The sequence below is a fragment of the Solea senegalensis genome, linkage group LG19, assembly GCF_019176455.1.
Source record: "Solea senegalensis isolate Sse05_10M linkage group LG19, IFAPA_SoseM_1, whole genome shotgun sequence".
NCBI lineage: Eukaryota > Metazoa > Chordata > Actinopteri > Pleuronectiformes > Soleidae > Solea > Solea senegalensis.
Window position 1 is genome coordinate 18,251,294 of NC_058038.1, and position 27,380 is coordinate 18,278,673.

General features: G+C 40.8%; 2 protein-coding genes across 5 annotated transcripts; both read right to left on the reverse strand.

Moving 5' to 3' along the window:
* Positions 1-3,744: 3,744 nt before the first annotated feature.
* farsa (phenylalanyl-tRNA synthetase subunit alpha) lies at positions 3,745-9,657 on the reverse strand. The gene is made up of 13 exons (XM_044051900.1): positions 9,475-9,657; positions 8,850-8,987; positions 8,388-8,486; positions 8,188-8,306; positions 7,679-7,771; positions 6,918-7,046; positions 6,707-6,822; positions 6,311-6,395; positions 6,120-6,219; positions 5,844-6,012; positions 5,610-5,687; positions 4,768-4,882; positions 3,745-4,153 (listed from the first exon to the last, which is right to left on the reverse strand). Exons 1-13 carry the CDS (start codon positions 9,619-9,621, stop codon positions 4,048-4,050), a joined length of 1,494 nt encoding a protein of 497 aa, XP_043907835.1. The 5' UTR covers positions 9,622-9,657; the 3' UTR covers positions 3,745-4,047.
* Positions 9,658-9,804: 147 nt separating this feature from the next.
* Positions 9,805-26,708, reverse strand: ilf3b (interleukin enhancer binding factor 3b). Of its 4 annotated transcripts, none has more exons than XM_044051897.1 (18): positions 26,631-26,708; positions 24,094-24,166; positions 22,668-22,891; positions 22,397-22,571; positions 21,136-21,283; positions 19,634-19,725; positions 18,450-18,545; positions 17,586-17,697; positions 17,373-17,470; positions 17,184-17,295; positions 16,965-17,078; positions 16,322-16,527; positions 16,045-16,218; positions 15,680-15,961; positions 14,344-14,473; positions 14,197-14,238; positions 11,446-11,865; positions 9,805-10,966 (listed from the first exon to the last, which is right to left on the reverse strand). In XM_044051897.1, exons 2-18 carry the CDS (start codon positions 24,094-24,096, stop codon positions 10,821-10,823), a joined length of 2,574 nt encoding a protein of 857 aa, XP_043907832.1. In that variant the 5' UTR covers positions 24,097-24,166; positions 26,631-26,708; the 3' UTR covers positions 9,805-10,820. The 4 variants fall into 4 exon arrangements, with proteins under 4 accessions (XP_043907832.1, XP_043907831.1, XP_043907834.1 ...); XM_044051896.1 differs by having other exon boundaries at positions 14,335-14,473; XM_044051899.1 differs by lacking the exons at positions 9,805-10,966; positions 11,446-11,865 and adding an exon at positions 12,010-12,892.
* Between the last annotated feature and the right edge of the window lie 672 nt (positions 26,709-27,380).

Sequence of the window (27,380 nt, forward strand, 5' to 3'; positions counted from 1 at the left end):
GATTCTCCTGGGGGAGTTCATGGTGTCAGTCTTTGGGTTCCCCCAAACCAGAATGATTACGCATCCATGTTATCAGACTAAACCTATGAATATGCAAGTTTACACCAAAAGCATTTTAAATTTAGCGTTAATCTTTCTTCCTTTACTCACCACAAGCTGCCGTGTGTAACGTCAACCAGCTCTCACCATGACACACACACACACTGGTCAAGTGCAGGTGTAACTAATGAAGCTAACGATGGCTGAGAGATTGTAAGAGTGATCATTAACACCTGTGTTTTTCCTGCGATAACATGTTCAAATGGTTGCTGTGTATGACGAACTGTGCTCAGTGACTGCTGCTATATTACACATGCAAACGCCAATTATCACTATGCCCATATTTTTTTTAATATATGCATGATACAGTTAATGTATATGTTTTACTCAACAACACATGAGAAGACTAAAGAAAGTATCTGATTACACTTATACACCCCAGGATGTCCTTATAAGGAGTTGTGTATTATTCCCACAGCAGTTTACCAAGAGTGCACTAATTATTTGTGATAATCTGTGGTCTCACCTGTAGTCTGACACGGTTGACCTTTAATGTTCCAAGATCTGTTTCAAACGAACCACAAATATGTGGACTTCAGGGAATTCCAGCTATGTGTGGAACCCACGTGGTGTGTGTATGTGTGTGTGTGTGTGCGTGTTACAGAAGTGGGATCAGTGGCTGATTCCCTGCGAGGAGACTTCTCAGTAACTCAGAGGAATTAAGGACAGAGCGACAGCAGAGTTTAAGCCAGTGTGGAGCAGAGACATGTTAGAGGTGAGTGATGAGAGTAAGTGCACGCAGAAGTGTGGCTGTTTGTGTGTGTGTGTGGGGGCGGGGCCTGAGGGTGGACAAGTGGACTTCAGCACCAAGGACAGAGCAAGAGGACGTGAACGCTGAAGCCTGAGGATCCATTTAACCAAGGACAATCAGCCATATGAAGGTGGGAGTGAAAGTGTTTCTTCTGTTTGTTGTTGTTGTTGTTATCGTCGTTGTTGTATTCTGACATGATTCTCTTGTTTTCCAGTTACAGTCTGTGGAGTCTGTCATGTCTGGACTACGTTCTGTCTCTGAGGAAACCCCAAACATCCACTCACGTGTTTGAATGAATAAACAAAGCGTTAAACATGAACGGCTACAACTTCACCAGTCTGAGCTCCGCTCACGATGCTCAGGCTTTTCTGTATTCAGCCTCCATGGACGAGCCTCTGTACAAACAGTACAAGCCGCAGGTCAAGGAACTGATCCCTCTGCCTAAGGGTGTGCTCTACCTGCTCATGGCTGCTCTGGTGGTGGTTGGAGTCGCGTACGCTATTGTCGGACATCTCATCAAAGACCTGGCCATTGACATAGCAGGTAGTACACACACATTTACTATGAGATTAATGACTATAAAGTAGTTTATTATACTTTCATCTGAGCTAAACCACTTGTTCATGCTACTTTCTACTATTACTACTAATGTCACAGTCATTATTACTAATTGGTCTAATCACAGAACAGAAGTAACAGTTTTCATTATTAGTGTTTATCTGTCGACTGTTTTTCATCACCCTCAATCAAGGTTATAAAAGTTTTGGACTTTTCATTAGTTTTAGTTTTTATTTAGTTTGACTTTTTGTTTTTTAAATAAGTTAGTTTTATGGTTTTAGAGCAGGTGATGATGTCATAGGTCATACTAAGTATTGTCATAAAAGTGAAATAAAACCCATATAAACACATAATTCAGTTTCAGTTAGTTATCTCTTTTTTTATAACTGTTTAGATTGAGCTCAATCTCAACATGTGGATATTTTATATAAGATATTTTAAGCACACCACACCTGAATCATCCACTCATCTCATGCCTTCTTTGTTATTGTTTGTATTCACTCATTCTTCCCTGGCTTCCCTTGTGTAGAGTGCATGTTGGGTCCAACCGGTGATGAAGACCTGGACAAAGACCAAAGTCCGCATGGCCTGGGCTCCAGTCATCCTCCCCCACATCCGTTTGCCCACAACGCTTTCCACGTGTGGGACCAGGATGACGTGGTCATCCCTCTGACCCTGGACGACCACAGCCCGCAGTCCAGCCCGCTGCTGCTCGCTGCCATGCCCTACATCCACTCCATCCCGTCCATCCACTCCATGCCCAACTTCTTCCCACACCTGCACAGTCCGACCAGTCACAGCTCTGTTGCCCTCTCCAGCAGCCCCGGACTAGACACGGAGAACAGGGAAGTCTGATTATTACAGAACAGAAACGGCTGTGAAGAGATCCTCATCATGTAGCAGTGTGTACAAACTCAGGTTCTCCTCCCGTGTCCAGTCAGGATCTGGGCTGCACTGAGCTGAGCTGTCACTCGCAGCATCAGACGAGACGAGGCAGTTTCAGGTTGTTGTTGTATGAAGCAAAAAAATGATCCCCACAGTTGTAAAATCACTGGTTTAGACTACACACTACATGTCACGACTTATTCTCTTTCAGATGAAATAAAGCTTTTTATAAACAAAGCATAGCAAGTGTTTGTAATGCAGCAGAAAGTATGAACAAGAGGCAAAGTCGATGAAGCGGTTTGAGATTAGGACGAATACGGGCAAGAGTGAAGGTGTGTTTGTGTGTGGAGACGCGGTAGAAGGGTTTTATCACAATAACTGGAAGAACATGAAGGAAGGTTGAATTCAGAAGAAGTCAGTAATTTCAACAAAGGAGGAGGATACGGCTCCAACATAATCCACTTGTGCAACAAGAGATTATAAAGTCACTCAGTGACAGAAGATCACAGGTTTGATCTCGTCCGCAACACTTGTTATTGGCGTTTAAATAAAAAGGGAAAACAGGTGCAGGAGGTCAGCGTAAATCTGCAAGTGGCAGAGCAACAAAGCTGCTTTCAGCCTGTAAACCAACCAGCTGGTCGTCGTCTCACATACTCCACTGAAACGTTATTTCAAGACACAGAGGGATTATCTTAAGTCTTAAGACTTAGCGGAGTTCCTGCAATTCAAAATGTACACAACATAATCTTGCTGCCTTTATCACAGAGGTGTTACAAGCCCTCGTGGAATCCTCTCATCTGGTTTGTGTGGAGCTAATTATAGCGCAAATGTACAGTAAAAATGAGACTTTGCTGTGATGCTGCGTTTCAAAATCCCTTTCATTAATTCAGGCGAACTTTAATGCACACTCAAATGTGTTTAAAGAAGCGTTCCTTAACATTAAAACTTCAATTAAGTGGTTAGTGTGAACACCTACATCCACAGTGAGGTGCACATTAGGTTGGGAGTATGTGAGACAGCGGTTTGTTAAAGTTCTAAAGGTCAAATATAATCCCACATCTTCCAAATTACAGTCAAATCACTTAATTCGCTGGCTCCTTTTTTATTACAGTGACAGGAAATCTAATATTAAAAATCATCCTCACCACAAAATCTTGGAATTATACATTTGGATCTGTGTGTTGAGTCGGGTTTTTACATCATATTCTAGGGTTGATTCATTCTTCAGAGTAGCAGACACTTAAGGGACTTTTAAGTGTTTTTTTTTAACCTGGGTCACGTGGACATGTACTTCAAATCAGTAAATCCACAGGAACAACAACAGTTTGTCAGCAGACATTGGCAGTTCCTCTGAGCCACTGCTGCCAGGTCATGTCATGGTTGCCAGCATAGACTAATCCCAGTCAGATTATACGCAATTCACATAAAATAAATAAAACACTCGAGTCAGGTTGTGATCTTAAATCTTATTTGGACAAAGACTTCATTGCGTTTGTCAAATTTGTACAACACAGTTGTGTATTTCCCTGTAAAAATAGGTCATAATTGTGGTCGGTTAGTAACTTCATGAATGTAACAAAGTCTGGAAGAGCAGGGAATAAGTTCATGATCCTGTACAGAGAGATTTGTGTCAAATGCTGACAATAACAAACGGAGGCGTTCTGTGTGTTGGATCAAGAGAGAGCGAGCGAGATGTTACATGATAAAGGTCAAATCTGTCCATCCAACAGCTCATCATAAAGACTGGGTGAAGCTCAGGAGTCCAGGCGACATATGGGGCTGTCGTAGACCATCTGCAGGTTCACCTTGTGTCCCACGAGTTCTCTGATGTTGTTGATGCCATATTTAATCATGGTGGGTCTGCGGGGACAGAAGACGGGAGACACCAAGTGTGAGGTGTGACGGGTCAGAGGATTACCGAGACTGCTCCAGAGTAATCAGCTGTGACGGTCACAATTACAACAACGACACCACACGTTATTCTGATTATCTGCACACACTGTAGATAATCGGTCGTTGGGCAATAAATGTAAATAAATGTGTCTACATAATCCAGGATTTAATAATATAAATAATCCTTTTGGTCAGTGGTCATGATTCTGTCCTGCCCTGCCTTTAGGACAAAGCCCTCATCTTTGGACTCGTCCCCTTTTTATGGGCAGATGTTTTCTCTGTGTCCTCTGTTTGAGACCCTGCACACAGTCACTGGTGGACAGAGCAGGGCAAACTGGACACATTGTCCACTTATGTTCGACAATTTGTGAATAACCCGTTAGTACATTTAGTTCTGTCATAATCCAGGACTGATAACCAACACATTTACCTTAAAAAAAAAAAAAGGATGGGACGTAGATAAATGCGTCCATTTTCACAAAAAGAAAAATGACGTGGCATTAAAATGAAATGCACGTCAACCATGTTTTCCTTCAGCTGCAGAGGCACTGACTCATATTTCACATTAACATGCGTTTCACCTTTCCAGAGACAGGCCCCAGGCGATCACAGACACGTCCTCAGGAAGACCCATGGGCAGCAGCATCTCTGGTCTGAAAATCCCAGAGTTTCCCACTTCCACCCACTTCTTTAGTCCTGTGGGGAGGGAACAAATGAGACCAAAACCACACATTAGAATTGCTTACAAAAGACCGGGTTAGACGGTTTTCCTCAATCAAAGTGTGGAATAAGATACAAGTTGATTTGGCATTTTTCACAGACAACGTGGACCAACATGTGGACGCAGCTTTTAACCAAATCTTCCCCTTCATGATATGATTACATGCAAACCATGTGACGAGATGCTTCTTCCATTCTACTGCCGTTTTAAAAACACAGTATAATCTGTAAAACAAGCATCATGATGATATCTCTTAGATAATGTGCCAACCACTGGGTTTCCAAAATGAATCATGTCTATTAAAAGCAACGCAAGTAGAGAATAATCCTGTTTTAACTGCATCAGATTACAAAGTATATTGGATTCAATAACCCTTTTGGTCAGTGGTCATTAATTTGTCCTGCCCTGCCTTTAGGACAAAGCCCTCATCTTTGGACTCGTCCCCTTTTTATGGGCAGATGTTTTCTCTGTGTCCTCTGTTTGAGACCCTGCACACAGTCACTGGTGGACAGAGCAGGTCAAACTGGACACATTGTCCACTTGTGGTCAACGATTTGTGAAAAACCAGCCAGTGCATTTAGTTCTGTTATACATTTGGCGAATATTAGCTTGGACTTAATGAAGCGGTCAATGTTTTATAAAAGAACATTGGACAGAAAGTGCAGACAGTGACCATAGTTGGAGAGAGATGCTGCGTCTTACCTTCATGGTAGCTGAACACTTCCATGCTGGGCTCTGTGTACGGATTAAAGGCTGGTTTGAAACGAAGTTTGGTAATTCCTACAAAAAAACAAAACAAGGAATCAGGGATAGGGAACGTCCCATTTAAAAGTCGATATTATTCATATACTATTGTGCATTTGCTTGATCTACAAGGACAACTAACTCGTCCTCAGAAACAGTGGGAAACATTTCAACTCCGATATAGATCCTGACCCAGTTTGGTGAAGAACTGATGGAGGATGCCCATGAGGTCTCCCAGTGTGAGTCCATAGTCTGCCACCACGCCCTCGATCTGATGAAACTCGGCTAGATGTGTCGCATCTAAGGTCTCATTCCTGAACACGCGGTCGATGGAGAAATACTTGACCGGGGTGAATTTCTCCTGGTGGAAGACATGTCAGAGACATGAGGGCGATACATCCTCCACATAGACAAAAGCAGGTCACCTGTTCGACTGTCAAAAGTGTGTGTACTTGGAGTGCAACTCACCTGCTGTGCAAGTTTATACAACATGCGTGCGCTGACGGCTGTAGTGTGAGTGCGGAGGATGTTCTTCTGAGCCTCCTCTATCTTCCAGTCGTATTTGTACCTGAAACAGCAGGACACAGGGATCATGGATCCGACTGTGAGGCGCACAGATGAAATATGTGACGTTACTCGGTTATGTGACTACGTCTCACCCTTGTGACCCGTATCCTCCCTCTGAGTGCACTTTCTTCACTCTCTCCAGATAATCCGGCGGGAAATCATGGGCGAGTGCTGGATCTGGGAGACCACAGACAATCATGAACACACAAGATGATTAGTCAAGCAGGACCACACACACACACACACAGCATTTAAACATTATCCATGGACTGACACCAGTATCCACTCACATGTGCCGTGTTTTATCATCTATTTTCCTCTAAATGGGGAACATACAAAACCCATGCTATTGAAGAACTGAAAATAGCACTTTTTACCTGACCTCTTCTAGCAACAGAAGGCGCTGCCCCCTGGTGGCGATTAAAAATACAGTCTGTGGAGGTGAATCAGGTCAGCCTGATTATACTCTCATGTGTGGTCAACCTTACCGGACAGGAAGAAGGTGTCATGCTGGTCTCTGGCTGGATGCTGCTGAGGCTGGAACAGGGAGTCAAAGTTCCAGAAGGAGCTTTCAATGAAGTTGTTGGTTGGCATCTCACTGAAGCTGCAGCAAAACAGACAGATTCATTGTGTATTTTTTGTTTTTTTTTATAGAATATGTGAGGACAATTTCTTAATTGTCCATTTACAGCTACTCACCCCATTTCCAGAAAGATCTGTCTGAACTGCGTTCGAACCTTCATTAGCGGGTGCAGGTGGCCACAGTCTGGAGCTACACCCAAGGCCTCAAAGTTGTAGGGTTTGAAGTTCTTCTCTTTCCAGCTGCCACTGCAAAACAACATGGAGAATAAAGACACGGTTACAAGAGGAGTCTGGCGAAAGGAGGACTACGCACCTCTGATTTTTATTTCAATAAACCAGTGTTTTTTCCTGAACCCGAGATGTTTTTTGGTAATATGATCTGTAATCTGTATTTATAGTATCTCACAGGTAAAGTGCCAATCACAGGGTTCCCAAATCGCATGATCAAGTAAAATAAAATATAAAACAGTAAATTTTGGAGAGAATAATATATTCTAAACAGCACAGGGTGTCTTGACTTTACACTTACGTAACATTCTCCACAAATGTATTAATAATATTACTTTTTTATCACAACCTACAAAACCAAAATCCCAGTCTGAATCAACCATGTCACAGCATTCATTTCCATTACACTCATTTGAATCATGTTTTAAAAATGATGGTCAGTGGTCATTATTTTGTCCTGCCCTGCCTTTAGGACAAAAGCCCTCATCTTTGGACTTGTCCCCTTTTTATGGGCAGAGTTTTTCTCTGTGTCCTCTGTTTGAGACCCTGCACACAGTCACTGGTGGACAGAACAGGGCAAACTGGACACATTGTGTTGTTCTGTTTGTCAAGAACATATCAAACAAACATGAGGAAGAAATTGGACTGACCTGGCGATCATCTCAGGTGTGAGCTCCGTCTCCTGTTTGGTGATGGTCGTGCTGAATGAGCTTCCTTTAGTGATCCAGTAAGTCTTCACTGTCCTGAACATAGGACAGAAAACACTCATACCATTAGGACAGTGGACACTGTCCAATAGGTGTAGATTCAACTTGTGAGGCTTATGGTGATTACAAAAACAACTGAAGAAAAATGTCAACTGAATCTGGCAGCTGCCTGTTTTATTCATTCACTCAGAAATTTAAACGTTGCATCCTCCTTTATTATTATTTTTCAGAGATTAGACAAGGCATTTCCTCTGGGAATTTTATGCCTGTAAAATATCTATTCCCAATTTATTTCAACACCTTTGTATGTAGTAACCATGAACAGGATTTAAATTCTGTAACATCCTCTGGACAGCAATGCTGACTTTAGGAGGGCAACCACTGAATCACAACAAACCCTCTACTGCCACCTACTGACATTCACCATTTCTGTCCAGAGGTCTGGGACTTACACTTCAGAGAGCAGTTTCCTCTTCTTCAGTTCATTCTTCTCCTTCTCTTCCAGTTCAGAAGCACTGCCTTTCAGTACCAGGAGCAGCTTCCCTCTGACCTGGTCATCTATGCTCTCCACCTGACGACACAAAACAAACACATCAACAACTTGTTCATGTGAGCATAAATCACAGGAGGACATGCAAAACAAAACACGTACTGTTGAGAATATCCTCGGTCCGCCCTCATGTGATTTGTCCAGTCTGATCCACTTGTTGGACATGGCCTTGCTGAAGCCGATCTTCCCAAAGGACAGTTTCTACACGGGGTAAAACACACAATGTCACTGAAAACACAACCTACAATAGACACTGCATCATCGGGTCATTCATAGGCTATTAAAAATAATAAGAAATAATACTTTAAGTTGAAGCAACAAACTGAAAATGACATTAAATTGAGAATGTTTTTACTTGTGAAATTTAAGTGTTGAAATTCTGTTTATTAAAATGTATTATTAATATTATTACCATTTCCCAGCATACACTGACTTTGGGTTATAATTTGCAGAGAGCCTTAATTTTCACAATGATAAGGACAAAAACAAATAATCCAAACAGTTTGAGTTGTGCACATAATGCAATCACTGGAGCTGAGCTAACGTGTGGTGTCAAGCACTCACCATGAGTTCACTCTGTGCCAGACCCTCGTGTGGGATGGAGCTGAAGACCCGCGCTTCATGGCTGCCATGCTCTGCTATCTCCCTTCCTTCCTCTGTCAGCTCCCAGTGCTTGGAGGTGCGGAGCTCGGCTGAGATAACCTGCACAGTGGGGAACACATATGAATGTCATGATTCATCTCAACAACAACAACAACAGCAGGAAAAACATAGGAAGGATTTTTTTTGCTAATGATGATTGGAGAAAAACAGGCTCCTCAAAGTATTGACAAATATAGACTAACACTATTATAATACTCACTATCTCCCACACTAAACGCACAAGATTCACACAGTCTGTTGTGAATGTGAACAGTGAGCCAGGTTTCCCCCCAAATGTAAGGAAGCTAAATGGAACTCAGCCATCATTAGTTTGATTATTTACACGTGTGCTTTTGCTGCCGTAAACCTGTCTGCTGTGAAAAATGCCCGAGTGTCACAATGCTAAGCTAACTAAAGCTCGCAGTTCCAACTGACACTTATCGACCCTGTGGAGTTAAACCTCTTTATTGCGTCAGTCACACTGAATGATCAGTGTTGTCGGCAGTCGACCGGACTTCCTGAGAACAAACAGTCCGGATTTACTCACGTCGCCGACCGCCTGCAGACTCTTCACGGCTCCGACGATGACCTGGTGATCCACAGCGAGGCTATTCGCCACGTCCATGCTGTCCACGCCATCGTCCGCCTTCTCAATCCGCTGAAGGAGCGTCTCCACCACACCGGTGTCCGCCATGCTGGAATCCAACGCGACGTAGAGAAGAGCGGATGTGACGTTGCTGTTCGAGAGTCAGATGTCGGAAGTTGTTGTCACGGTTCTGTTTTTATGGTGTAAATTCAGAACGAAAACAATACATTTTGATGCAAATTCTTTTCTTTTCTTCATAGTGGAAATTAACACCGGGGAGTACGTGAATACAACATTGTCAGTTTATTTCAGCACCAATGCATATTAAACACCAGTGTTACGGAGAATATTTAGCATAATTTCAACTATATTCCCGAATATCAGTGTTAACAAAGGTCAATCATCACAAATAATAAATTGTTTGTCTTTCACTCCATTATTTCTTGTTATTTAAAATAGTTTTTGCTTTCGTCTAATTCGTTTATTGTTCTGTGCCAGTTAAAATTAATATTAATTATATTTCCCAGGACTTATTTGCAGGCAATATTGTCACCATATCTGATAGAAAGCCTTTCATTAATGGCCCATTAATTACCAATGATTTATTAAATCATCAGTGGTACAAACATTTTGAGAACTCTTTTCAAAATAAAAATCATTTAATTCACACTGTTGTATATGAACAGGAACAAATCCCACCCAATCAAAAAGTTACATTGAGCAGAAATGTAGATTTCACATCAGAATGTATGTGTAGTTTCCAATAATCTCTGAAACAGTTTAAAAATAACTACATCACAAAAAAAAACTAAAACGTAAAATAAAATAATCTCACTGAAGAAAAGACCAAGCTTGATTGGTCTATTAAATTGTTACAAAAAATACAATGATTGTAGTTTAAAACTAGTTTCATACGAAAAAAAAAAAAAAACACTCACAGGAGGAACAAAAGAAAAGCCAGAGCTAGTGAGTCAGTAATTTGTAACATCAGCATTGATATTGAGTGATGAGGATAAGGACTGGTAGTACTGATAAAATAACAATAATAAAAAAAATAGAATAACATAAAAACACAAGACTAAGCACAGACCAGACCACTGGAACAGACCACTATATTCAGCCATAACTCAGGTCTGACATCTTATTTTGTGCCAACATGTGCTACATATAAACTTAAAAGCACATACGAAGATAATGTGGAAAAGGCAGAGAGCACAAGCAAACTGTCAATCAACTTTCTTTGGAGCAGGCGTCTGACACTGCAGGGTGGTTGGTGCCCATGATTCATAGACATTGAGTCATACAGTCTATCTGTACTGGTAGTTCATGCTGCTGTCTCCTCTGCCATAGCCTGTAGGGTTGTGGTACTGAGAGTGATTGCTGCCAAAACCCTGGTTGTTGCTTCCTCCAACTCCTCCTCCCTGTGTGTTGTAATTGGACTGGTTGTTGAAACCTACAAGGAATGGATGAGAACATTAACGTTCCTCAACAACAGGACTAATGATTAGAGATATCTTTCACATGAAGAGTCTGAAAGAGGCAGCAAATGGATAAAAAGAAAGAAGTTTGAAAAGACATTAAAAAAGTACATCTGTTAAACATAGTTTTAACATGCGATTACTTGAGTAGAAACCAGTCTGACAATGGGTGAATAAGGTGAACAAAACCACCAAATAAAGTGGACACTCTTCATTCAGTAAATCAATTCACTGCTCGTGCCTTTACACTTCCTTTTGTCTGTGGGACATGAACCAGGAAGGTGGCTGGGAAAACAAATCCTTCTACATTTACTACACTGACTAAGCTTACACCTACTGCATCGTATCCACATGCTAGTCAGTTTTTAATGATTTATTTTAAGACATTTTTAATCTAAAGTACCCAACATCATTTTATTTTTATCTGGAAGCTTTATAAATCCCCTTGACTCACCTTCATAACTGTAGTCTTGGCTACCTCCAGCGCCCCCCGTCACTTGGCTCGGGTAGGCTGTGCTGTACATATATCCACCCGCTCCTCCCTGGTTCTGGTTGAAATTCTTCTTTCCCTGTCCATAATTCTGGCCATATTGGTTATAGGAGCCCTGGCCAATGGGGCTGGTGGACTGGTAGCCTCCCGAAGGCCCAGTGTTTGTTCCTGGAGGACCTGGAAAGGGTGCCTTGCCTCCTTTGTGCATGGCGGGTTTCTTTTTTGGGGCTTTGGCAGCAGAAGGGGCAGTGTAGCCTCCATCATTCTGGTAGTATGAACCATAGGAGCCCTGTGCTGATCCTGGTGCTGTGCTGGCTAGAGGGCCGTCTGATGGGCTGCTTGATTCCCCGGCTCCTCCATTTGTGCCACCATTGTTGTAGTAATCTGGGAAATAACATCATGGCAGAGTCTTAAATGGACATCAACATAAAGCATTGTATCATGTAATACTTGTATATTGGCACTTGGTAATATTGTCTCATCAGTAACTCAGATTTATTTAATTCAGACCCTGAAATACGACAGAAATGCAGGATGAGGTTTATTTAAAAAAGGCAAACAAAGGAACATAAAAAAAGGTAGAAGAAAGAGTCTTCCTGACCACACAAACATCAGCTCATCTGTGTATACTCCTAGTGTCAACAGTTTCAGTTCATCAGTGTCTAATGATGTTCCAAAGGACACTGCAATAACCACATACTGCCAAAGACCACCATGCATTCAGTGTAGCTATGACTCAACAGTGTGGCTGACGTAACACAAACTACTAACTTTGTATAAACATGTGGCAACTGTTAAAAAGCAAGACAAATTCCTAAATCAGCTAAATGGATGGGAGTGACAGAAATGCAATACAAATGACATTAAAACAATGAATGTTAAAAAATGTAAAACATTATCATCCAAGTGACAGTAGGGACATGGTAGACAAAGCCCAGGCAGATGATGTCTTTACAATGATCCAAAAGGCAGTATGTTGTCCAGCTCCCCACAGGCTTTCACTTAATCATGTTGCAGAAACAACACCCTGCCCCACCATATCTAATAAAAATAAAATCAGCCCTGCAGTTCAGGGAGGTCGGTCCAGGTGTTTTTGGGTATGTCCACAGCAAGTCGAGAGAACATAAGGTGACTTATGGCTACATGCATGCAGTAGCACATTGTCTCCTGGAGGTTTCAGAGCATGACAAGTAGACTGGAAAGACGAGGGGTGGAGAGGTTGTTGTCACTTTACTCCCAGGGTTGTGGACTTGGTGGTTGAAAGGAGTTCATGATGCTGTTGTTGTAACATTATTGAGTATTTTGTCCATTTTTGTATTCCTCTCTACAAGACTGTTTATGATTTTCTAAGACTCGGGAAGATCAATGTTCGCAAACTCGTGGTTGCCATAGGAGTCTGAGACAAAGTCACCTAAAGAGTGAGACAGGGCAGAGAAAGGAAAAAAAAAAAATTAAAATTAGATTTAATTTTTTTTTCTGCCGTAATTGTGGCAGTTGAATGAATAATTTGATCAGATTATGTTAAAACTGATGTGTTGGGGTTTTATTTTATTTTGTTTTTTTAGATTTCTCTGCTCCTGTCACGCTCATGTAGGCCAGTCCTCAGAACAGGCTGCCAGAAGGACGAAAAAGAGGTTCTCATAAGAGGAAGGTGTCAAAAACAGATTGAATCCTGTGGCTTAAAGCAGAGAAATATAAAATGTACTATGAACATCCCAACATGTTTTAGTCATTCTTAGAACTAGGGCTGCCCCCTTATAGTTGGCCCGACATTAGACAACAGAAGAAACATTAGTCTGTGAGATTTGATTGGTCCTTTAAATGCAGGAGAAAAAACACATGGAGTCAAATTCTAAATCTATAAGCAGACAGGAAGTAAGTGAAAAGTCATGTAGTTGACAAAGCTGGTGTGTTGACAGCACAGTTCATCAAATCTTAAGTGTGGGTTCATTGTGAGAGGGTGATGAAACACCCCAACAAGGTGAACTGCAAACTCTGCAGACAGAAATGTGCCCATCATTTCAAACATGAAAGCACATGCCTAACAATGCTGTTAAGCTCATCGACTTGGTCAATGCAAGTATTTTAGCTAAATGTGCGTCTTCACATGCGCACCAACTGTGTTTAAAATGAACAAAATACACACGTTTGTTGCAGTGTGTGACATGGTTTTTGAAATAGTTCAAAAGCTTATAAGAAACTGTTGTGTTCTTGGTAATAGCTAGTATGATGGTCCTCTTTGCTAATTGTTCCAATACATTCACAATCTATACTTTGAGGTTTTAATATGCGGCTCTTTCCGTAGTTGTATCGGTTAATACAATCGAGGATATATAAATTACGGGTTGTTTTTATGGTTTTGTATATATCTAAGTAGAACAGTTTCAAGTGTGTTATTTTTACAACATCCTGACTCAGACCTTCAAGAAAATGCCATTTTAATACTTAAAATCATCAATGTACTGAGGATTGTTGTGCTATAACTAATGGTCAACTAATACAATTCTTCGTCAGGGGGCAGCCCAACTTGTTTTTTTTGTTTTGTTTTTTTTACAGTCCTAGGCAGATACACCAACCTTCCACAGGACACACAGACATCCCATTCTGACACAGTGACTCACATATTCATTGGCTTTTCACATTGCAAAATGAAAACCTAAAGAAGAGCACATACGCAGCCATATCAGGAAAATTAAAGATTAAATGAAAACTCACTGTATCCAGCATTGTTCCCATAACCATATGTTCCAAAGCCACCTGGAAGGAAGTAAATATAATGTATATTTATGACAGTTTAAATCCTGTTAAGTAATATTTTAACAGTTAACAATGTGTTTGCTATGATTTAAGTACCGTTGTTACCTCCTTGGCCATAGCCTCCTCCATTATTGAAGCCCCTGCCCCTTCCGCGGCCACGCCCTCTTCCTCTGCCTCTGGGCATACCTACATCTTCATCTCCAGGGGCTCCCATCATTCCAAAGCCTGGAGTGTGCTGAAGAGGAAATTAACATGTCATTGAGGTAAGTCTGCACCTGTGGTAAGAGGGGAGCTCATTCAATGGTAAACTGAATCACATGTGCAGGACTCCCAAATCCAGAGACTCAACTTTAAGTGACTTCTTCTTCATGTGTGTTATCCAAACCGACTTGATTGTGTGAGAGCTACAATTGATTAAAGTGTTGCTTTTTTATCTTGCATTATGCAAAGAAGGGGGGTCTACCTGTCTCTTCTTCTATAGTACTGTAATTTCAGCATGTTTGATGAATTACAATTAGGGCTGCAACTATGAATCGATTATTAATCAATTACAAAAATAACCACAAAGGTTTTTTTAAAAAAAAAATTAAAACAAGCTACCTGATTTTTTCAGCCACTTAAACATGAATAATATTTTCTGGTTTGTTTGCTCCATATAAACTGAGTAATTTTGGTTTGTCGACATAAGACATTTGAGAACATCAATTTTAAGTTTGGTAAATGCTGATCAACATTTATCAAAATTTTCGGACATTTATGGATCAATCAACTACACGATTACTACTACTCACTTATTTACTGGCATAGGGCCATTTTATCCTAGTATTTTAAATGTATTATTTTTAAACTAGTACTTTAATTGGTGCAATGTTGGCTTTTATTTATTCTTACTATGTATTTATTCTTAATATATATCTTACTATGCTACAAAGTTACATTACATTACATTACATTACATGTCATTTAGCAGACGCTTTTATCCAAAGCGACTTACAAAGTTGGTGATTGTTGCCGAACAGATATTCATTGTGAGGAATACAAAATGAAAATAAATTACCTACATTCTCAACAGTAACTGATACAGTGAGTCATTAGCAAACACTCTGCCCAGTGGCCCTGAATTAGTATAATGGGCTACCATTAGTTTTAATGGTAGCCTACATATACAGTACAACAGAGCAATCAAATTGCAGTGCTGAAATCTTTAGTCAAACAAAAATGTGAACTAAATTATAGATTTGGTATATTCTTATGTTCCATTCCATCCTTCACCATCTCATGCATCTAAATATCTATCCAAAGAGCGTGGCAAACCCCTAATAATGATTCTTGGACATTTTTATTTAATAAAAAAACAAAAAAGGAATTTGTACCAGAACAAACACACACACACAAACAAACAAACAGATAAAACCTGCTGTTAAGTTTCACCGGGACTTACCATGGGTGGTCCCTTTTTCTTTTTAGCAGCCTCAGCCACAACACCTTCAGGGAATAGTTGCTCCAAAGCAGCCAGTGCAGCATAGGCCTTAGCCACCTTTTTGTTGGACCCTGTCCCCTGGAACTTCTGACCATCAATCTCCACCTCCATGACAAAGCGCTTGTCGTGGCTGCCGCCAGTCTCTGAGATCAACTCATACTTGAGGCCACGGCGCTTCTCGTTGAGCTCCATGACGGGATTCTTGCCATTTTTAGTAAGGATTGGTCCCTGCTGACGGGCAGTCTAAGAGGAAAGGGAGGTGGTTTTCAAATTTAAAGGAAAAATCACATTATTGTTTTGTTTTTCGGAAGGGAATCGTTTTGTACCTCTGCAGAATTAGTGGTGTCCGCACTGTCTGCTGCTGGTGCAGTTGTGCTCATTTCAAAGGGTGTTATCACTGGCTTCACATCCTCAATGGTGGCAGGTACTTCAGTCTCCTCTACTTTTATTGGTTCAGTCTTTACTTCAACTCCTGTGGGCAGACCCATGTCCTGCAAGACCTGAAATGATGCACACAGATTCAAAGCCGATTCAATTGCAAGGAAAGTTTGAAAAATAACTAAAATAGGAACTGGACAGGCAATTAATGCTAAAGGTGCTCACCTTTACAGCTACATGGAGCTTGGCAGTGCGTTTGGACGGACCAGAAGCCACAAAGGACTTTCCATCTACTTCGACAGACATCGTGAAGACCGGAACATGAACTGGACCAGTCTGACATACAAGTTTGTACTGGAGACCGGGCTTCAGCTGATTGAGCCTCATCAGAGCATTCATAGACTGGGGAGGCTCAGCCTTGTCCTCTGGAGCTGGTGGAAAGGACAGAATGAAGGCTTTAATTGAGGCACTGCATCAGTAAAAAAAATTATGGAGACCTGGAGAAATTAATTGCAATATCTTTATTATCAATAATCAGTATCTTGTTCAATCAGTTTATTAAATTATTGAAAAAAGGTACTATGAAAAAGTGACGTGTCCGACTGATAATTGTGATCGTATTTTAAAGATCCAGGGAGTCGGATTCAGTGGGACACATCAGCAGAAATTAAATACAATATTTATATTATTATTTAAATAAATATCATTTATAGGCTACCTTAAGGCCAAACACACTTGCCTCATACACAATTTGGGTGGGGAGGTAGGAGAAGTAAAAGGTATTCATTTGGTTGCCATATGCAACTTCGCCTGCAGATGTCGCTTTATTCTACACACTGGTCAGTGAAATAATGACAAGGGCACTTACTTTTCTTCTGCAGTTTTTTCTTCTTCTTATTTGGACTCTTGTCATCTGTTCCCTCTTCTTCCTCAATGGGCCTTTTCATTGGTGGGGCATATGCTGTGCTGGGCGGGATTTGCACTGAAACAGACACAAAAAATTGAGCCAGAGGGAAATTTCCTCAAATTTTCCTCAAATTTCCTCAACACCCTTGATAACAAATGATAACTATCACTGATTACTTACCAGTATAATCAATGGGAGTCTTCCTAGGAGGTTTCTTGGGCATTTTAGAGGGAAGGGGATCCATTCCAAGCACTTTGTGAAGCTGTCCGAAGGCTGACAGCCTTAAGGCATGCTGAACATATGACAAACAGTGTGAACCTCACATTTACTGATGTAGCAGATAAACACATTTCAATGTGTCTTACTCACTTGTGCACTTGCTGTGATATCTTCTCTCTGCTGGTGGTCCAAGTGACCAACAGCATCTGTAGGCTCCTTCTCGCATGGATCAGAGATTCCTGCACTATCTACAACACATAATCTAAGTTTTAAATTATCCTTTACAATGTGGCTGCATATTTCAAATTCAATTAGTTTTAAATAAATCAAATATACTTTCGAGGAGAGATTCCAAATACATACCTGCCATGAGGATCCCTGAAGCCAGACACTCTAAAACTCTCCGCAGAGCTTCTCCCGCCCCCATGGGCCGGTTCCCTGTACCAATGGCTTTCTCACAGATCAGCTCCAGGGGCTACGCAGCAGGGGAGAGAGGGAGATTTTGTTTAAGGGTGCTATTTTTAAGCTTGGCTACTAACACGGAGGGATTTCTAGGTCACTGCGTTAGATGGTATCTGTGCCATTAAACAGCCAAGGTGGAGCCGTGCTTCTTTATATCTGGGCAGACTTGATCAAAAACATACATGAAGGTTAATAATAATAAAAAAAGGGCTTTATGATTTGGGAAGGGAATTTTACAAATACAACTGCCACAAAAGAGCTTCAAAAGGATTTTGAGGCTACAGATGGGCATTTAAAGACATTTTCTTAACCAATCATTATGACAATTTACAATCAATCATTGACTTTTCATTGATTAATTTGTATTAAAGCTTAACAAATTATTTATTTCCTCAAATAAATGTGGATTACAAAACAAAATCTTCTCAAAGAAGACAGTAATATTTTAACTGTTCAACAAAAACGATGCAGCATGCAGTGGTGGAAAAACCTCTTAAATGGAGTCTCTTTTAGATGCCATTTAACCTTAAGTTTAGAAGTTTTTGTCTTCTGAATTTGAACAAATCCAAAAAACAATAACTGCAATAATCTGCACCTTGTGCGATCGGACCCTAAAAATCAATAAATCCATCCCCAGCCTTGGGGAAGGCCCACACTACAGAGCACAAACTTGTTGATGCCAACTTTAGATTGTACATTTTATCAACCGCTAAACAATTACTAATGTCCATTCTATGCAGGCTGTACTGGGTGGTTTAGACTCACCCAACCACGAAGCGGGGCCCAAGTAGGGACACGGACACACAGGTCTCTTAGTATCCGGATGACAATGACACAGGAGCGGAGTCCATTTGCTCTGGCCTGAGGACACAAGCAGGGAAGGGGGTGGTAGGGGCATGAGGGGGACAAGGAGCCTGAGTCATAGAATAAGACCATGTGGGGAATAAAGCAAGATAAACATCCAAGTAAATGAAACAAATAATAATGAAGCCACATAGACCATTTGACCAATTAGCTTTGTCATTATGGAAATATTCAGACATATTGAATCATAAAATAATGTTTATGTTGATTACTTTTATACCCTACTTATAACCATTAACAGTTATAGCTACAAAGACGATTCATGGAGAAGTTATCAACATTTGTGAAAAAAAGATGCTATTAAAGATCAAGTGAAGAGGAATCAATAAAATCACCTCAAACAGTTTTTACATGAAAACCAAGTGAACTACTCAAGAAAGGATGCACTGATGAGCGTTGTCACTGAAAGGGGAAATGGTTGTTAAGTCAGGGGCATTTTAAATAACATCAAAAACTATGACTCAAGGTGCAATATTTCTGATTTTGTGGAACATGGGTACAGAACAGCCTGAGAGCAGGAAAGGTTGAGGCCACATACTCTACAAAAACAAGCTGCAAAGATGGAGCACAGGATTGTTAAGAGTGTGAAAGCCAAAGATGACACAGGCCACGGCAACATGGTTCACTATAAATTAAACAAATTTTGTCTTTAAAACTACAAAATGTGGAAGCAAAAAGTGCACTATGAGCAGCTTGCATAAATGTGAAAACAACAACTCACTCACACGAATACAAATACTATAGAAATATTGCACCTAGACACAAGTTAGTCCCAGATTTATTAGCTAATTGGGTTAAGCAGCTTGGAGGTAGGCTGATGAACTTGGTGACTAAAAGCAGCAATGAGTGTCTTTTAAGTAGAACCTGCCTTAGTGAGCAAAGCAACTCTACAACAGTGTAATGACAAAGGTTTCCTAAGAAACAAACATCCAGATAATCAAATATTACTACAGGAAGAACACTTCAAAAGGAGTAAAAAAGAACAAAAAACACACAATGGAACGCCCAAATAAATGACAAACATACAGTAGAACCAAACTCAAAACTAGTCCTGTTTTAGAGACAAATAAAGACAAGATCCAAACCTGGAACCACTTAGCGTGGCGGAGAGATGCCAAGGCAGTTAGGCATTTCTGCCTGTCCAGAACATCCGGGGGATCGTTGACTGAAAGCGTTTCTATTGGCAGGTGGAATAAGAAGACAAGGTACAGTTTGACCAAGGGGAGTTCTGTCAGCCGGCCAGGGGGAACACAGGCAGCCTTTCCAAACCACAGGCAGGAGGGAGAAGGGGAGGGGGACCCCTCCATTGAAGAACCACTAACACTCTTAACCTAACCTCCCATTCAATATGGATTTGCATGGCACAGGCATTAAACTTAAAACCCACCAGAATTACAGCATTGAAAAGTGGGTAATAACTAAAATTATTATTAGAGAAAAATATAAAGAATTAACTAAATCCATAATATTAAAAAAAAAATGTGCATGTTTAAGATGCATTGTATCAAATGGGAGGTTATCTATCCAGGCTTGCTTTAGCTTAAATTGATGCCTTAGTACTTAAAAAGGTGTGCTTTTTTTTTCTGGTGCTAAAAGGAGGTGGAGCCCCTCCCCTTCGCCCCTATACTGGGTACACTGCACTTTGCCCCTTCCGAGACAGAGAGCGGCCAGTTGGTCAAAGGTCCAGCATCCCTAAAAATTGACAAACTAGAAGGCTTGACAGAGAGAATCAGAATTGGAACCACAGGCAGAAATTATCAGATGCACAAAAAGTGAGTATCAAAACAAGTCCACACTGCAGCAAAACTGATGGCTTTAACAAAAGACCCAAACTGGGCATCACTGATGGCAGAGGGCTACAGATAAGGTCAAGGCTTGCTAAAACGGAGATCCTCTACTGTTGAGATCACCCGAACAGAATACATCTTACTCTTTTGTAAAGTTAAAACAAGACTTCATGTATTATAAACTTTGATCAACATGTGTCAATCACAAAGTACTATTAAGTGACAACAGGGGCTGATTCCTGATTTGAGAGAAGCTGCACTGAAGTACAGAATCAAATATCCCTTGTCGTTATCTGTAACCCTGAGCCTTCCCTGCTAAGGAACATCAGAGACAGTCAATAGCCCACTGCTGGGTCTCACAACCAAGGGCAGTTTCACCACATGTTTTGCTACTCATTTTTGCTGCAATGCAAACCGTTCATCATCAGTGATAAAACACATGCAAGCAACGTGGTCTCTCTCTCTCTCTTTTGTATTTGGTTAAATTCTCAGTAAGCCTTCATTTCAATGGTGATCTTGATCATCAAAGGGAAGAAAAGCCATGTCTTCAGCAGTCAGTATACTACCTGCCCTATACTGTATATTGGGCCATCAAAAATGTACAATTACATTACATGGAACTAGAGAGTGACTACAGAGCTATAAGCATAGCGGAGATTCATTATGTGACAGTACATTTCTTGTCCCCTAGCTCCATTGAAGGCCCAATAAACAATATCTGTCTAGTCTGGTTGCCTGCTTGGCCTCCCTACTGGAAGCAAGGCACCACTGAACCAGTGAGGTCCTAGGTAGAGGCTTACCTCCAGCTGCAGCCTTCTCCATCTCCTCGCGAACCAAAGGTGACGTCAGGTGAATGGTAAGCGTGAGTGGGGGCTCACTGGTGTTCTTAATGGCAATACTGGCTTCACGGATGTCCGAGGTCACCACATATTTGTCTTCTACAATCAGCTGAGAAAGAGCAAAGACCAGTTAAAAAAACACAACCACTGCTGATTTGTCAAACAATTGTTGGCATTTTTGGACCAGTTTTTTCCAAATGATAATTCTATCAAAAGCGTCTGCTCTTCACAAGAGTGCGCATTTGCTTCCCATACAATTAACTGCACACTGTCAAACCATTAGCCTAAAATAACCTTCACAATAGCAGGAGTAAGCGTAGAAATCAAAGATTAACAAGACATGCCCGATAAAGTTTGTTATTATGGTATTATTCTGTGGTTTGGCCTTGTTCTGTACAGAAATACAGCAGCAGATTCCTTCCTCATGTCAATACATGCAGTCAGAGACCAAATGTTATTAAGAGCTCACCTGACAAATCTGCATGACAGTTTATCATTGATAAGTTTTGTCTGATTTACAGTCCATTTGATGGATCAAAAACAACTGTCTGAAAACAACTTGATACAATTTATAGAAAACTTTTTTGTTGAATGCGGGAATGTGGGTTTCTGGGAAAATGTTCTAATTGTTCTTCCCTGTTTGGTGTGAGGTGCAACACGTTTGCTGGCCAGAAATTCACATTCAGATGTGCACCTTATGATGATTGAATGCAGCAGACAGGACTATACTTGTGGTACCATTTTCACATTAAATCATTGCTCTGCGTATTTTATTGGTATATTTAACTACAGGCTTATACAGAAGGTTCCACAATTCTTGATGGATTGTCTGATCCTTGACATGCTGCTTGCAGCTCTGGGGGAAATTTCTTCATTAGGACTAAGGATAGTTCCTTCGGGCCCTTGGATAAACAGATCTTTTTATGTGACAGCTGACAAGACATAGTGAAATTAAATTTGAAAATGTTACTTTGTTAATGGCCTAAGGAGTCAATGATTTTGAAGCTAAGGACATCACTGACAGCACCTTTCAAGAATTAATGCCTTGCTAAGAAAGAATAACTTGAATGTGTGCGTGATGTTGTCATCTCCCCTTAGCAAAAGGAATTTCAAAAACAGTAACAGCCGTGTGAAACAGGCACCGGATGGCTGGTGACTCAGACAGGGAGGTCAAGCAAACAAAATACTTTTGGCAGCTGAATTAGCTGAGCTGAGTTCTCACCTTGAGCTGTGAATCAAGGTTTTCAGACACTTTCTTCAGCAGATTAATGGAAGGCTTTTCCTTACAGAGGAGCACCAGCTCCAGGTCCAAGTCCCCCTTCAGTAGCAGCCCCTTGGCAACCAGGCCTACTCTCATGACACCACGCAGTGAGCGAGTGGCTTGGTCTTTCAGCTCACTACCAAAAATTGACACAGCAGATTAACACAAAATGTACAATGGATCAAAAAAAGAGACTGTATGTAGTAAGTGAAGATAAATGACATCTCCTTACCTTTCCTTATCAGTCTCTGTGCCATCAGAGTCAGATTTGGACGTTCCCTTCTCCTGCTTATCCAGCCAGTCAGAGACTGCCTTCAGGGCACGCTCTGTACAAGACACCATGTTCTGAACACCTTCCAGTTCCTCCTGAGTTGGGTAGATGGCAGAGTGTTTGGCCATGACGTGGCGGTCGTCGTTCATGAAAACACGCATGGAGCGATGACGCATTGGTGGAGGCTAGAGATGAAAAGAGACAATATATAAGACAATAAATAAGTTTGAAATTCAAAGATGCTTCCTGATGTGGCAAATTTTAACAAGGACCTTTAACACCATATCATATCACAAATAAAGCATGTCATGTTCGTTACTTTGTCATAGTGCAAAACAAAATCTGACACCTGCCTTTTGACAATTCCTTATTGCCTCAGTGTTACCTACGTCATGTTACCTCCTTCCACTAACCCGAAGCTGCTGCCAATAACAATAAACACGGCAACCGCTGACTTGGGAGACACATCAACTGAACTTCCTTTTCCCGTTTCTCTGAAATCACGTGGAAATATGTTGCGTTCCCCGCGATATGTAATCTATGCTATGATCGATTATGGCTCTTGTGGTTGCTGTGTTGTTTAAAGAAAGATGCAGACGCAGTGTATACGTGGTCTCCTTATACTTCCGGTAAAAGACTGGGGAGGGAACTGTGGTGCATGCGCAGAACGCCAAGTCCGAATAAGTAGACTATGAATCGCATTATCCAGGTACGTTAGTCCGACTTAGACCAGCTCGATTTTAGTTGGACTAACTTGTTTACGTGACATTAAGAAAACCAAAAATGTCCGACTAAAATCAGACTTTTAAAATGGATGCAAACGCACTGACTCTGAATACTTTCTCTCTATTTTGTGGAATTTCCTGGTAGAATTGCTCCAGTTGTTTGCTGTTGTAAACTTTAATCCATGTTGTAGATTTGACAATGTTCTAGGGTCAGAAAAACAGTTCATCTGCCTTAATCCTTCTTTGTGGAATATTTTCAAAAGGTTATAAGGCTTCTCCTTCATTTAACGGATAGACTTACTTTCTGTCACTGATTAATTAAAACTGCTAAATAAGGTCTTATGTAACACCAAGCTTCCAACACCAGTGATTACAAAAGGCAAGCGTATGCACACACAGCCAAGCCAATTTAGAAAAGAGCTGTGATGCAGAAGCTGCAGCATGTGTTCCTTCAGCCGTGGGCAGACAATAGGACAAAACACTGGCACCAGCATTCCAGCTAGAATTAGATGTGACACATTTATTTGTCTTATTATGAGTGATATTTACTAAAAATGACACCATAACCCATGCTTCAACAGCCTGCCTGATGTCCAAACAATAAAGCAATGACACATATAAGCAACTTCAAAATGGAATCAAAGTTTGAATGAAATAATTACCATTGTTGCTTTAATCTGTGAGTGATAGTGATAAAAAAATCTTCTTTGCAGAAGACAGCGTTGCAGTCCTTCCCTATGAGAAAAAAACAGACACACACTTTAAAATAATATAATGGCAAGGTAGAACTTGAATGTCACTGTGGGAAAAATGTGTAACCAATTAAATGCACAAAGAAATGGAGAAAACACAGGCAAATTCTGCACACATGTAACCTGGTCAATGGGTAGTTTCTGTGGCCACAAATGCTAAACAGGGTAAATCACTCCCACACATACACAGAGTTTTTCTCCCCCCGATCATTTGTTTATATTAAAAAGTTAAGCACAATGTCTAATTTACTCAGTTAAAGTGAAAAGCAAAAGCAAGGTCACAAGAATCAACACATGAAAATCTGACTGAATCATGATTATCTTTGAGGTTAAACACAAAGTGTGCACTGATGTAGACTATAAAGTTAAAATATATATAGCTTTACACTTTAAGAATAGTGGTGGGAATCGCAGGGTACCTCACCATAGCATACGTGGTATTCTGTGATAATCAATATATTGCGAGACAATCATGTTCCGATACATCAAAATATTTGTCTTACTGAAGAAACAACATATCTTTGAAAAGTTAAGTGTAGGATTTCTCTATTCACAACATAGAGAACATAGAACAAGTGCATAGTCTATTGTATGTATTGAACGTGGATGGAGCATCTCTTAACGTAGCTTTCTCCACCATTATCCTGCTGTAAACTCCCTCTTCTTCAGCCAGGTAACTTAAGACCAAGCTTCCCCTTGTTCATTTGAGCTGCGCTGCCATGAGGAAGCATCGCGTAGCAATGCCCAGCGAATGAACCCGACAGGGACTGTTTACTTTAGAGAACGGCAGATCAATTTCTGGAGCATTTTTTACTGTATTGCTTAAAATCCTCTTCACACCCCGATTGTAACCAATTAATGAATGTATTGTCACAAAAGTTAAAATGTCAGTCACCCGTGGAACAGACAGACCTGTAAAACACACCACCCAATCATATTGATCGGCCCAAACGAATTAAGGGGATTGTGATGCATCAATCAAATTGCCATCTGCACTAATTGCACATGCTCAGAAGACAACACCAGAGCTTATGCTAGCTTGCTAAATAGTTGCAGCAGTGTTATAACAGAAAAGGTGCCAACAACAGGTGTCGATCACAAAGAAAAGACATTTTTTGGGAAAGCTACTGAAAGGGCTGCAAAGTGATGCCATGGTGACCCTCTTTCGACTGCGCAAGTAGGATAACTTTATGTCTTTGTGGTTGTTTGAGAATATTTGTTGTCTTTCAGCATCACATTGTCATTTGAACAAGTATAGCAATCCGTTCTTTGCGATCAAGCACTGCATGTTCCCATGCTCTGGAGGCGTAGCTTCGGAGGGAAGAAAAGGTCTTGGAATTGTGGTTTAAAATGTAGTTTGCATGTTTTTTTCCAGGATCTCCAACTCTACCTTGAATTTGTTGACTAAAATATCCCCACTGATTATCATATTAGATCAGGAAGGATGACGATATATCACCAAATCGATATTTTGACCCACCCCATAAAAGAATGTATTTGTCTGTTATTGGTTTAATCATTTTTGAGTAAATAAAGGATTTTTTTTCTCTCTACTGGAGTGCTTCAGATTTCTTTCTTTTGATCGTCCACTTACACTTTATGGACTTTCTCTAAACAAAAAATTGCTCTTACACATTACCCAGTGCAACGCTCTCCTTTGTTTTTCTCATCCCTATGATTGACAATGCGTCTCTGTCGCCTCAGCTGATCAAAGAGTGATCATTGAGCATCTATAACAAAATATTTCAGGGGCGTTGTCGAAACACGCATAGCCTACAGTGCTATCTTTTTTCTAGAGAAGAGCATTTAAACCAGCTAAGGTCAAAACAAATAAGCAGCATGTAACGAGCATGACAATCACACTTAATTTATTAGTCAAAGCGTTAGTGGCGCTTGGGAGCTGCTCCAAAACAGCAAGCTGCAAACATGTTCACCTGCTAAAATTAAAGTGACACTAAACTCTTCTTTAAGGGTGGGAGAGAGAATTGTGAATAAAAGATATTTTGGACCCTAAGCCCACAGCTCCATCAGGACCATTTAAAAAAAATAGACGCCATTTTATTTCAGTGCAGGACTTGACAAGAGACGGCAGCTAGCAAACAACCCTCTTAACAATACTCATTGCCCATCACTGACGTACACCTTACAACAAACAGCAGAAATATTTGACGCGTTGATAAATCAGCCAACAGAAGAGTTACAATTAAAAGATATCCCTGTTGTCCACCACAAACCAAAATGGTCGAGAAGACGAGACCGAGACCCCATTGAATGTTTAGCCAGTTAGCGCTTAGCAGGTTAGCTTAGCCAAACAAAGCCGAACATATATGTTTTTACCGCACACATACAGTCACACAAAAAGCAAGCGATAACTACTAATGTGTTTTGTGTTGTGTGCGACGGTGTGCACAAGGAGGAGTGTCATTGTGAACACATTTATTACGTACCGTGTGTGTCTTCACAACAGCGGAAGGACGTCTCATTCGGTATCTCCTGGTCTCAGTAGCAGGGAGTGCAAATGGAAGATTCTGTCCAAGCCCCCACGAGCTAAAAACGATGATGGTGATTGGATGGAAGTTGCATGTGACTCTTCTCCAATTGGCTAGAATTTCGGAGGGTACTGAACCAGGGGCGTGGCTTCAGGTGGTGGGGTTGGTCTACCCGCAACAGCTGCCCTCAGTGTTTTGAGGCCTGCATGCTGTTCAAAGCAATTAATAACAGTCACATTACTCTGTTGGACGCGTCATCATGTGTCCGGATGTTCTTATGCCCTTCAAGTGTTGAGTTTTACTGTGGGATTATTGCAGGTTAGCTTTGGATACTATTTTTATACTTATTATACTAATTTTTTACCACAATAGTGATAGAATTGAAAATCTTGGTCACTTCATTAGGTTTTATATGTACTACCTAATAAAGTGGCCAGTGTGGGATTCTAAGGGTTGGTGAAAATACTGTTTTGATGATATATTGTTGTGTTTCCTCGTGCAATACGATAATTGATATGAAATGGCAAATATTGCTATTTTAATTAAAAGGTAAGGTAAACAGTCCCTGGCAGTTGCACTTGCCGTGGATTGCTAACTGATGTCTCCTCGTGGTGGAGCTGCTCAAATGAATGAGGGAGTTTGCAGCGGGATAATGGTGGAGAAAGCGACATTAAGAGATGCTCCATCAATGTTCAATACCAAGACTTT

Bases quoted from the DNA above. Each gene is read 5' to 3' on its own strand.
- ilf3b (XM_044051896.1), bottom strand. The intron at 22,572-22,667 runs GTAAGGAGATGT...AATTTTTGGTAG, and splicing joins ACAGAGACTGATAAGGAAAG to TGAGCTGAAAGACCAAGCCA. The intron at 17,471-17,585 runs GTATGTATTTGG...TATGTGTTGTAG, and splicing joins TTCAGGGATCCTCATGGCAG to ATAGTGCAGGAATCTCTGAT.
- farsa (XM_044051900.1), bottom strand. From the start codon at position 9,621: ATGGCGGACACCGGTGTGGTGGAGACGCTCCTTCAGCGGATTGAGAAG. The intron at 6,823-6,917 runs GTGAGTAGCTGT...GTTTTGCTGCAG, and splicing joins CAGATCTTTCTGGAAATGGG to CTTCAGTGAGATGCCAACCA. The intron at 4,154-4,767 runs GTGAAACGCATG...CTGTCCCCGCAG, and splicing joins TGGGGCCTGTCTCTGGAAAG to ACCCACCATGATTAAATATG.